Raw genomic sequence first — 12,419 nt, 5'->3', positions numbered from 1 at the left:
TATATATATATATATATATATATATATATATATATTCAACTCATAAAAAACATGCATGCCCACACTAGAGGGCAGGCAGTGTATGAACAGATCTGTCCAGCAGAGGGTGTCAAGTCTTCCATAAAATGTCAGCAAAAAGCGTCTGAGCTTTTATGTGAATATCCATAGGAACCTCTTCATTTGTTAACTGCAATCAATGTTCCTCTGAGTTCCCCGGAATCGATTCAGATCTTCCTCCTCCCGATTAGCCACTTGCCATGGTTACGTCATGTGGACGAGTGGCCCGCAAAGCAGCAGGGAGGCACACAAAAGCCACATTGACAGCCAGATGGTGCACGCTCCCCCGCAATCTTTGGCGTTTTCCTGACACGCACAAAAAGTCAAGCAAAAGACAGTATTCAACAAGCAAATGTAATTTCTATTCATTTTTTTGTGTGTGCATCAATTCAATAGACCTTGTGCTACTCCTTTACAGTCATTCTTCACAGAGGATAAAGAACATATGCTTGTTTGTGTTATATTACCTGTCAATGTGTTGCCTGGCTGTTGTGTTACATATTGGTTGCCTATCTTCATGAGACATACATAATCCATTGACCTGTTAATTCAGTTTCCCATTATATCTTGAAGCATGAAGCAAGCGGACTATAGACTAAACTATGTGGTCGCTCCAAATACACGTAACTTTCTTTTTCTGTGTTGTTTTTTGAGTAAACCTCAAGTGCCGCCATGCAGTGCTTGTATTTCAAATGTTTAGTGTAAATTCAAAGCAACAACAAAAACGAATCTTGACACTCATAAATAAATGGGTTCGCTCCTATCTCAAGGCAGTGCTGAACGCATCAACAGTTCGATTTTCTACATGAATTTCTATTTACAGTAGCTTCCGTCCTGTTTAGGATTAGGAATGCTAACAGTTGTGATGCTAACACATAGAATCCACCCATCCATCAAAGACAGCATAGGGTCGGATGGAATTTATTTTCATTGATATTTATTTTAGAGCAACAATCCAGGTACCAGTTGGAGAAGAGAACATATACAACAAACACAATAAGGTATACTGAATGTTTCTGTTCCTAATACTAATGCACAAAAATATGACAAAAGGATTCAAAGCATTTTTTTAACTAATAGAAAACATAACATACTGTAGAATATTGACAATTATATTCTAAAACCGGCATCGTAATATAGCTCTGGTCTTGTGAATGTAGGTAACTGATGTTGCAATCATAAGCGGATTTTATGGGGGAGCCAGGGGGGCCAGGCCCCTCCTGGTGGCCGAAAAATGTCATTGCATGAAATTGACTTTCCTATATATATATATACACATACACACACACACACACACACACACACACACACACAGCCTTGTTTTTCTGTCATTGTAGGGACACCTGACAAGACCGTGCATTATGGGGACCACCCTTTCTGAATGTCGTAGAGAGCTGAAAAAAATCAGGGAGCATCCTCGAAAATTGTACAATGCAAAAATCACTTTAAATTTCCATTTAGACAAAGTATAGAGGCATCGACCTGACTACAGACCGACTTATGGGGACATTTTTTCGTTTTCGTCACTTATGGGGTCAATAACGATACACAATACCTGTTTTTTATCCCTTCCTGGGTACCGCTTACACAAACCTCAGATCATACTTACTTCTGGGGTCAGTAACTTTACACACTGACCGCTTTTTCCTCTCTTCTTGGTACCGCTTACACAAACGTCAGATCATACCTTCTTCTGGGGTCAGTAACTATGCACACCATCTGTTTTTCTCCCTTTCTGGGTACCAGTTAGAAAAACGTCAGATCATGCCTACTTCTGGGGACGGTAATAATGCACACCACCCTCACAAATGTCAGATCATTGTGACTTTGTGGAACCACTCTATGTCACCCGAAGAACATGCCGTAAAACTACTAATTGACCAGGTAGTATTGTTTTTTTTATATGTGCATTTTCTTCAGTGACCATTGATGTGTCAAAACTGACACATAATATTTTAATGGAATGTGCCTTAAAACTTTTTTTTTTCCTCTTGGCATTAAGTTATTCTTTGTCTTGGACTTGTGATATTCAATTTCTGTAGTAACTTTGCACAGGTTGTTCTAGCATTGCTCAAATAAATCACTGCATAGCCATATAAGAACTACAGTGATCCCTCGCTACATTGCGCCCTCAGTCCATCGCTGATATTTGCTTGCTAAACAGCAAGTTGATTTGAGAGGACTCAGTCAATGAAGAATTTAAAGAATTATACTGTTATAGTAAACTATACTCTTTCCAATGCTAAATCTGAGTAAAAGCATTGAACACACACAAAAAAGATTTTTTTTTTTTTTTTAATGTAAATAAGCTACACATCTACTTCGCCGATTTCGATTATAATGGGGGGATCCCCTTTAACCACGAAAAACGAGGGATCATTGTATATCACTGCATTAATTACGATACATTTACAGTTTAAATTCTACCTTATGTTGGATAAAAATTTACTGGAATTTCAGACTGTACACTACGGTTCAAAAGTTTGGGGTTCAAACAATCAGCAATATTTACAAATAATTGGTTGTTTACATAGGCTGCACTCGACTTTTAGCCGCAGGAGTGCACTTTAGGTTCTAAAAATCCATAGATAGGCAACACTTGACCGTAAACCGCAAGTCGAAGGGGGGGGTTATAGTTCGAAAAGTTTTAGCCAGTAACAGTGAAGTGCAACATGCACAAGGTAAGTCATCGTCTTTATTCTCTCTTAACTGCTGTATCGCTTCAAAACAGACGAAACAAGTGCAAACAGTTATGCCATTGATAGTTAAGTTTGTGTATATCTACCATGGCCGAGAGGTGTGAGGCAAAATGCAAAAGACCAAACACTTTGCAAAAGAAAAGCACGAATGCAACCTGCCACAACACGATCCCCAATTTCTAAAGCGCGATTGCAAACTGGCAAAAGCAAGAACCCCAATTGCCACAGCACAACTTCAAAAGGATGACACAGAAGTTAAAAAAAAAAAAAAGGACGACACTTCGTGTATTGCTATATGTGCTTTGTGACCATCTGTACAGACCTCCGTGAAGTCCCTCCACCCCATCAGTCGCAAATTTATATGAAAATGTCAATCATTTGTGCTGTAAAAAATGTTGTTTATGCTGGTATCATTTTATATATATTTAGATATTAATTTCCAGTGAGGATGTCATAACTCCCATGGCTCACGGAGCGTATCAAGTCTCAATAACGAGGGTGTCAATAACGAGCAGAAACGAATTCGGGTCCATTTTGTAGTGAATGGGGGGGCTTGAGATTTGAATTACGAGTGATGACGTCACCCTCAGCTCCTCATTAACCGCAAAATGGACCAGAAGTGCCATTCGTTCCTGATACGTTCGTGCTAGTTGTTTGGACAGCCCTCTGTTATTGAGAGTTGATAAGCTCCGTCAGCCATGGGAGTTATGACGTCTTCACTCGAAATTAATATCTCAATATCTATAAAACGATCGCAGCACAAACGACAATTTTTTACAGCACAAACAATTGACACCATTTTTTAAATCAAAATGGGAGGTTGATTGACCTCAAACCTATAAGAGAAATATTGCAACAATAGCAGGACACAAAAAAAAAAAAAAACGCACAAACTATTGCCATCATTTTTATATAAATTTTCATCTGATGGGGCAACTTCACGGAGGTCTGTAGAGATGGTCACAAAGCACAAATAGCAATATAAAAAGGGTCACCATATATAACCCCTACATCCCCCTAAACTCTCCTTTTGAGATCTGTGATCTTGTTTTTAATGTAAAATTTTACTGCTGACCAATGCCTGTTTTTGAGTGCTACTTGTTCCTTTTTAAGGCAGTCATCGCAGTCGCTCTTCCGTGGAACACGGCAGGTAGTGATGAATGACATCATATGCTTCTCAACAGCCAAGACCTCTTTCTTCCATGGCTTCTTTTTAACCGGTTGTCGACCTTTACAAAAACAAACATTCATCATTAAATTTGTTTCAAATTAGTCAAGTCATTTAGTCCATGACACGCTGTTCTAAATATGGCTGTTGCGTAGTGCACAGTCAACTAGCCCAAGCACTGTAAATGTACTAGCACATCACAATATCATTTCCAAAATAAATGAAAATATATATACAGTATATCTGAAAAGTTAATTAGAGAAATAAACATTGAAATCAACATTAAAAACATCTCAGGAAACTTACCTTTTCCTTTTTTGGGTGACTTTTGTTTCCGTTTGGTGGACTGACGTTTGGGTATATGCTGAGGAGATGGTCCATCAACGTGCATAACAGATGGCATCGAGGAGGCTTTTGAGGTATTTGTAAGGTGAAACAAATCTTTGATGATATCCTTCTTAACGAGAGAGTCGACACATTGCAAACCTTCACTCTCATCTGATTCCTCACTTGTGCCTGGAATATATTCATCTCCACTGTCCTCTGAGGTGGAGTAAAGAAGCTCTCCATTACCGTCAATTTCATTTCCCACCTAGAAAAAAAAAACTTATAAAGGAAAGAAGGCAGACGACCAATGAAAAGACTCAACACAATTCCCAATACTAGAGCTGGGAATCTTTGGGCACCTAACGATTCGATTACGATTCAGAGGCTCAGATTCGATTATAAAACGATTATTGATGCACCCCACTCTTTTTTTTTTTAAATTACTTTTGTACATTAGTTCCAAAATTGTTCAAAAATCCTCTCAGGCTAAACCAAACTACTGTTTCAATATCAAGTTAACATATAGCAGTAAACAAATATACAAAAATAACAGTAAATTAAAAAACTCCAGTCCCCATTCTATATCAGCAGCTTTAAACTACTTTCAATTAATTTAATGTTGTGAATCAACCGTTAAAGTTGTTAAAATTGCTCCTGTTATTCCATAATTTCTCTTTTGTCTACTTTCAACATGTAAAAGTTTTAAAACTATTTTAAAGACAGATTCAAGTCAATATTTTACCGATTTAGGAGTATTTTAGATAAAAAGTTAATTAGGTTCGCTTGGAAGGTTCGCAACAACAGCCTTGCAGGGAAGTGTACTGCTTTAAGATGGCGGCCGTTACTAACGCCCGCATCTAGTTTTTTTTTTAGATGTGCTGGTAACGATACCGAAGCTATAATGCATCTAGTCCTATATAAATGATATCTACCGTAACATAATGTGGCTTGTAGCAGCTTTTCGGCAGCAGTCAGGTATGTTGTTGTTTTTTTTTTTATCTCGTAGCATGAGTTGAGCTAGAGCCGTGAGTTGAGCATTGGCGTTACCCGAGGGGCCGGGTAATGAGAAGCAGGTTGTTTAGCTACTCTCGCTCCGTCCCTAATTGCGTACCGAAGACCGCGCGGCGCGCTGAGTGTGTCGTACTTCTGCTTTACTTGGCATATTTCAATAATCGGAATTTGGATGTTTGTGAATCGTTCTCGAATCTTCCACGGCCGAATCGCGAATAATCTAAGAATCGGAAATTTTGCACACTTCTACCTAATACATACCTGATAACGGCTAAGTGTGCTGTTGACCTGCATACATTTAGTTCTCCTGAGCTTTGGGATAGTACTTTGGTAAAGATTTATGGATAGCTCCTGGGATTCATCAGAATCAGTGTAGTTAACCAAACCCATATTGTGCAGGTTTTTTTTGTCCATGGGAAAAGAATGGTTTGAATCCAATTTCTAAAGAACAAAGAAACCATGAATTGCTGAATACTGTCACAGAGGAAAGAGGTCTACACACCAATATCAAAAACGGTATATATCCAACATTGAAAAACAAAAAGTACCTTCACTTCTGACTTCGTAGGTCCTAGAGAGGAATGCTCGGTGGTGCTTGACATCTCAAATTCCGGAGATTCACTTAAATTCAACTGTACGTCCTGTCAACAAGTTGAGATTTAGGTTGACAATATTTACAATGAGGAGCAGAAGTATTTGCATCCACTTACAAAATAGGTAGAGGTCTGATATTTCAATCATAGATGCATTTCCACTTATACAGACAATCTAAAAAAATCCGGAACTCACATTGTGTAATTTTTTAAATTTATTTGTAATTTATTGAGGTTCATAAGTATTTGTACCCCTGAGAATCAGCAATAGTTATAACTAGAGCCGTCCCGACTAGTCGATGTCATCGATGACGTAATTGCGTCGACGGGTAATGACGGGTTAAAATTTTTTTTAATGCGGATAAAGTTTAGAATGGCGGGCGCTCGCGATGCAAGCGGTTGTTACTGGCACCTCCAAGGGGGCCGCTGTTATTTCAATGTGACCGCCAATGTCAGATTGAGCAAATAGGAAGAAAGTGGACGAGCGAGAGAGAGGGAGCGAGAGAGAGGGAGTTGGAAAAGTTTGTGGGTATCGCGGAGTTGAGTGGCTGCATCCCCCACATTTTTGTTTTGGTCAATAAAAGTATCTAAAGAGCTATCCGACGCCTCTCGGTGTTTTTATGCACGCCGCCGCCTTCCGGAGGAGGAAATCAGACGAACAGACGACAACGAACCAAGTGAATCACTGGTTCACTTGTCAGTACGGCGAGGAGTTAAAAACACCGCCAATTACCAAAAGGGCAGAATTGGTAACACCTGAAAGTGGCAAAAAGCCCAAAAACCGGACCAGAATAGCCAGAGCCTGGAATTATTTCAAGGAAAATATGGAGGGTGCCACCGTGTGTACTCTTTGCTAAGCTGGGCTCACATACCATGGTAGCACATCGGCTATGAACGAACACTTGAAGCGCAGTCACTAGTGGTGCAACGGTTTGCGGTTCAAAGCCGAACCGTATGGTTCGCCCAGTACGGTTCAATACGCCTTTATGAACCGCGCCTTTTCGGTTTTGCAATTAATGTATTCTGAACGCTTGTGGAATGAATTGATCGGCCTCTGTGTGCCTGTGTGTGACATGAAGCACCGCTGTGGAGAAATTCCCGCCCCGCAAGTAAATGTCGGATCGCTGTCAAGCACCTGTGTAATAGATGCAGAGAGCGCTTACGAGAGAAGTGTAAGTGAAACAAGAAAGAAAACAAATAGCGATGGGGAGCGGAGGAGTGGAGGGACCGAATTTTGAGGAAGCACCGGCGTCTTTCAAATCTGCGGTGTGGCAACATTTTGGTTTCCCCGTGGACTACAATGCGGAGGGAGACAAACTATTGAGAGAAAAAAAATGCAAGCTTTGTTCAGCGCTTGTTCCCCATGCTAATGGCAACACTTTTATGACATGACTCCGGCACCTCAGCCGGCATCACCCACAGATATCACTTTCTCACACAGATATCACTTTCTCAGGGCAGGACAACCCCAAAGATGACACCAGTGAAAACACACAGTGGGCTTCGTTAATTTATTTGCCACGCTTGACCCGCGTTATATTGTTCCCTCGCGGACATATTTCTCCAACAACCTAATCCCCAACATTTATGAAATGGCAAGCAAAGCCATCGAAGATGATTTTGCTAAAGCACATAGTTTCGCCCTGACCACTGATAGTTGGACGTCCCGTGCTACAGAGTGCTACAACCTAACTGTGACGGTGCACTTTAATTCTTCATACCTGTCAAGTTGTACGGTCTCGTCGTAATTTGTACAAGTGAGCACTGATTTTTAAATGTGTAAGCCGTACGTTACGTTCAAAATCTGCACATTTTTCGTGCATTACGTTTTTTTTTTTTTCATCCGTTCGGATTTGGTCACCGTTTCTGCAACGAGAATGTTCGTTGATACGTTGGTTGAATGACGCGAGAAAAGTCAGACACGGAGAGGGAAGAGTTTTTGTTGAGACGCTGTAGCAAATGCGATGCTAGGCGGGTTAAATATTTCCTGACTGTAACCGACAGCATACAATCTACGCCTAGATAACCAATGCATATAGAACTACATGCGAAATGACAGACACGGTAGCGTTCGTAAACAGCCGCCATTTTAGAGCAGTAAACTTTTCAGAAAGGCTCTGTTGAAGTAAACCTTCCGAGCGTACCTAAGCAACTTTTTATCTAAAATACTCCTTAATCTGCAAAATCTTGACTTGAGTCCGTCTTTAAAGGATGAAACAATCTTAAAATTTTCACATGTCAAAAGTAGACAGAAGAGAACTAATGCAAAAACGGGAGCAATTTTATCAACTTTAACGGTTGATTCACAACATTAAATGACCTCCAAACATAGCAAAGGTTACTATGTTTTTGGGTTTGTTTCTTCCTGCTGCTTCGCTACCCTGCAGACATCTCTCTGCTTTGCTCCTGCTTCTCATGCTTCAATCATCTTTTTAATCATTTTTAATCACCTCTAAATTACTCAGCAAGTCTTGCAATTTTCTTTTAATCTTGTTTATATTTAAACAAAGGCTTTTTGAGCATTTTTGAGCCTTTTTAGAGTGCTTTTTTGTCTTTACTGGAACACAAGCCTGCCTTATCGCGACTGGAACTGAGGAATTCGGCTAACGGAAGCTAAGTAGCAGCAACATGCCTCCCCTGTCAATGGATGATTGCCACAAACTGCTCCAGAAGATAGCAGTACTGGAAACAAAAATCTACCGGCTTGAAGTGAATATGGAGGTAAATGGACAGCTCGTCGTTTGGGACAGCCTTAGTAATGACATTCAAAGAGTTGTCAGTCTACCTTGAAAAAAAAAAGTCCAGGTTAACTCCATGAGAAACCACCCACACGCCACCTGACCTTCCAACATGACAATGATCCAAAGCCCACAGCCAAGCTGACCGAGGAGTGGCTGGGTAAAGACCACATCAAGGTTCTGGAGTGGCCAAGCCAGACTCCATATCTAAACCCAATAGAAAATTTTTGGATGGAGCTGAAACTGTTTCTCAACGACAGCCTCAAAACCCAACAGATCTAAAGAAGATTTGTGTGGAGGAATGGGCCAAAATCCCCGTTTCCATATGTGAAAGCATCTAGCCTCTGTAATTGCTTCTGCACTATACATTAGCACTGATTTTCTCGGGGGGGGGGGGGGGGGGGGCAAATACTTATGAACCCCAGTAAATTATAATTGAATTATAGAAAAATCATACAATGCCAGTTGCGTTTTTTAAATTTATTTTTTTAAACTATATCTCCATAAGTGGAAATGCATCTATGAATGACATTTTAATCCTCTATTTACTTAAGGGGTGAACTCACAAGGAGTGCAAATACTTCTGCACCTCACTGTACTTGCTACAGATTTTCTACCAATTTTTAAGCATTAGCAATCCATGAGAACATTTATTTTATCAGTTTGACTGTCTCAGTATAGCTGATGCCAAGTCGCTTTATCTTGATGTATTTTATCCATTTTGTTTGCTAACAATATAGTGTGCAATGGACCCCAGGAGAGCCAGGAAGTACTGAAAGTCCCCCAAATAAAAAGCTGCAGTGGATGGTAATGTTGTAGATTATTTCAGACTAAGAGTTTATACAACTTCTGTTATTATTTCAATAAACTCATGATGAAACAGGTTATCAAATAGTTCAGTCACAGTGGAATGGCTTCCTCCATCCTGATCAACAAGTTGAGAATATAATTCATTAACAAACATCAAGTGTATATCTCTATGCATTTTAAGATTTAGCCATATACAACAACAAAATTCCATAACTCAGTTGAATCCACTCACTATGGCCGATTCAAAATCACTTTTATCGTGATGCATTTGTTCTTTTTTTGACTAGCATTTTATTCATTTGAGGTTTAATGAAAACAATAATGTGTTAGGGACCATATCAGTGCCCGACATGTCCTAAACGTCTCCCAAATTAACAGCTGCAGTGGCTGGTAATGTTGTAGATTATTTCAGACTAAGGGTATATACAACTTCTGTTATTATTTCAATAAACTCATGATGAAACAGGTTATTAAATAGTATTTTTAAAAACAAAATAAATAACTTTACGGGGTCCCCACAAACATTGTAAAACCTGACACACACACACTAAGCTGGGCTGGGCTGGACTGTATTTCAAGTCTCGAACAATTGGCTGAAGTCAGATAAACTGCAGCTTTAAAGCACAAGCGATGCATACCTCCATTGCAGCGTGTGTAGATTTCGGAGACTGTTGCTCTCTGGTTCTGGAGATCCCAACCTCAGAATATTCAGTCACAGTGGAATGGCTTCCTCCATCCTGATCAACAAGTTGAGAATATAATTCATTAACAAACATCAAATGTATATCTCTATGCATTTTAAGATTAGGCCATATACAACAACAAAAATCCATAACTCAGTTGAATCCACTCACTATGGCCAATTCAAAATCACTTTTATCGTGATGCATTTGTTCTCTTTTTGACTAGCATTTTATTCATTTGAGGTTTAATGAAAACAATAACGTGTTAGGGACCACATCAGTGCCCGACATGTCCTAAACGTCTCCCAAATTAACAGCTGCAGTGGCTGGTAATGTTGTAGATTATTTCAGACTAAGGGTATATACAACTTCTGTTATTATTTCAATAAACTCATGATGAAACAGGTTATTAAATAGTATTTTTAAAAACAAAATAAATAACTTTACGGGGTCCCCACAAACATTGTAAAACCTGACACACACACACTAAGCTGGGCTGGGCTGGACTGTATTTCAAGTCTCGAACAATTGGCTGAAGTCAGACAAACTGCAGCTTTAAAGCACAAGCGATGCATACCTCCATTGCAGCGTGTGTAGATTTCGGAGACTGTTGCTCTCTGTTTCTGGAGATCCCAACCTCAGAATATTCAGTCACAGTGGAATGGCTTCCTCCATCCTGATCAACAAGTTGAGAATATAATTCATTAACAAACATCAAATGTATATCTCTATGCATTTTAAGATTAGGCCATATACAACAACAAAAATCCATAACTCAGTTGAATCCACTCACTATGGCCGATTCAAAATCACTTTTATCGTGATGCATTTGTTCTCTTTTTGACTAGCATTTTATTCATTTGAGGTTTAATGAAAACAATAACGTGTTAGGGACCACATCAGTGCCCGACATGTCCTAAACGTCTCCCAAATTAACAGCTGCAGTGGCTGGTAATGTTGTAGATTATTTAAGACTAAGGGTATATACAACTTCTGTTATTATTTCAATAAACTCATGATGAAACAGGTTATTAAATAGTATTTTTAAAAACAAAATAAATAACTTTACGGGGTCCCCACAAACATTGTAAAACCTGACACACACACACTAAGCTGGGCTGGGCTGGACTGTATTTCAAGTCTCGAACAATTGGCTGAAGTCAGATAAACTGCAGCTTTAAAGCACAAGCGATGCATACCTCCATTGCAGCGTGTGTAGATTTCGGAGACTGTTGCTCTCTGGTTCTGGAGATCCCAACCTCAGAATATTCAGTCACAGTGGAATGGCTTCCTCCATCCTGATCAACAAGTTGAGAATATAATTCATTAACAAACATCAAGTGTATATCTCTATGCATTTTAAGATTTAGCCATATACAACAACAAAATTCCATAACTCAGTTGAATCCACTCACTATGGCCGATTCAAAATCACTTTTATCGTGATGCATTTGTTCTTTTTTTGACTAGCATTTTATTCATTTGAGGTTTAATGAAAACAATAATGTGTTAGGGACCATATCAGTGCCCGACATGTCCTAAACGTCTCCCAAATTAACAGCTGCAGTGGCTGGTAATGTTGTAGATTATTTCAGACTAAGGGTATATACAACTTCTGTTATTATTTCAATAAACTCATGATGAAACAGGTTATTAAATAGTATTTTTAAAAACAAAATAAATAACTTTACGGGGTCCCCACAAACATTGTAAAACCTAACACACACACACTAAGCTGGGCTGGGCTGGACTGTATTTCAAGTCTCGAACAATTGGCTGAAGTCAGATAAACTGCAGCTTTAAAGCACAAGCGATGCATACCTCCATTGCAGCGTGTGTAGATTTCGGAGACTGTTGCTCTCTGGTTCTGGAGATCCCAACCTCAGAATATTCAGTCACAGTGGAATGGCTTCCTCCATCCTGATCAACAAGTTGAGAATATAATTCATTAACAAACATCAAATGTATATCTCTATGCATTTTAAGATTAGGCCATATACAACAACAAAAATCCATAACTCAGTTGAATCCACTCACTATGGCCAATTCAAAATCACTTTTATCGTGATGCATTTGTTCTCTTTTTGACTAGCATTTTATTCATTTGAGGTTTAATGAAAACAATAACGTGTTAGGGACCACATCAGTGCCCGACATGTCCTAAACGTCTCCGAAATTAACAGCTGCAGTGGCTGGTAATGTTGAAGATTATTTCAGACTAAGGGTATATACAACTTCTGTTATTATTTCAATAAACTCATGATGAAACAGGTTATTAAATAGTATTTTTAAAAACAAAATAAATAACTTTACGGGGTCCCCACAATCATTGT

At 39.2% G+C, this 12,419-nt stretch overlaps 2 protein-coding genes across 4 annotated transcripts in view; both read right to left on the bottom strand.

Moving 5' to 3' along the window:
* Positions 1-33: 33 nt before the first annotated feature.
* The window catches only part of LOC130915926 (voltage-dependent calcium channel subunit alpha-2/delta-4-like), a 95,664-nt gene continuing 83,278 nt past the window's right edge, over positions 34-12,419 (bottom strand). For all 3 annotated transcript variants that reach the window (XM_057836174.1, XM_057836176.1, XM_057836175.1), the window contains one exon: positions 34-363. In XM_057836174.1, the coding sequence (XP_057692157.1) occupies positions 262-363 (102 nt within the window). In that variant the 3' untranslated portion in view covers positions 34-261. The remainder of the gene's footprint in view (positions 364-12,419) is intronic.
* Positions 3,171-10,062, bottom strand: LOC130915928 (uncharacterized). Its single transcript, XM_057836178.1, has 5 exons — positions 10,042-10,062; positions 5,811-5,903; positions 5,524-5,703; positions 4,231-4,516; positions 3,171-3,985 (listed from the first exon to the last, which is right to left on the bottom strand). Exons 1-5 carry the CDS (start codon positions 10,045-10,047, stop codon positions 3,774-3,776), a joined length of 777 nt encoding a protein of 258 aa, XP_057692161.1. The 5' UTR covers positions 10,048-10,062; the 3' UTR covers positions 3,171-3,773.

This window comes from Corythoichthys intestinalis, chromosome 5, assembly GCF_030265065.1.
Source record: "Corythoichthys intestinalis isolate RoL2023-P3 chromosome 5, ASM3026506v1, whole genome shotgun sequence".
In the NCBI taxonomy this organism is placed as follows: domain Eukaryota; kingdom Metazoa; phylum Chordata; class Actinopteri; order Syngnathiformes; family Syngnathidae; genus Corythoichthys; species Corythoichthys intestinalis.
The sequence above is the reverse complement of the archived record's forward strand: the minus strand, read 5'-3'. Positions and strand labels throughout refer to the sequence as shown.

Coding starts and splice junctions, on each gene's coding strand:
- LOC130915928 (XM_057836178.1), bottom strand. Junction 5,704..5,810: donor CTACGAAGTCAGAAGTGAAG/GTACTTTTTGTT, acceptor TTTGTTCTTTAG/AAATTGGATTCAAACCATTC. Junction 4,517..5,523: donor GCACACTTAGCCGTTATCAG/GTATGTATTAGG, acceptor TTTTTTTTCTAG/GTGGGAAATGAAATTGACGG.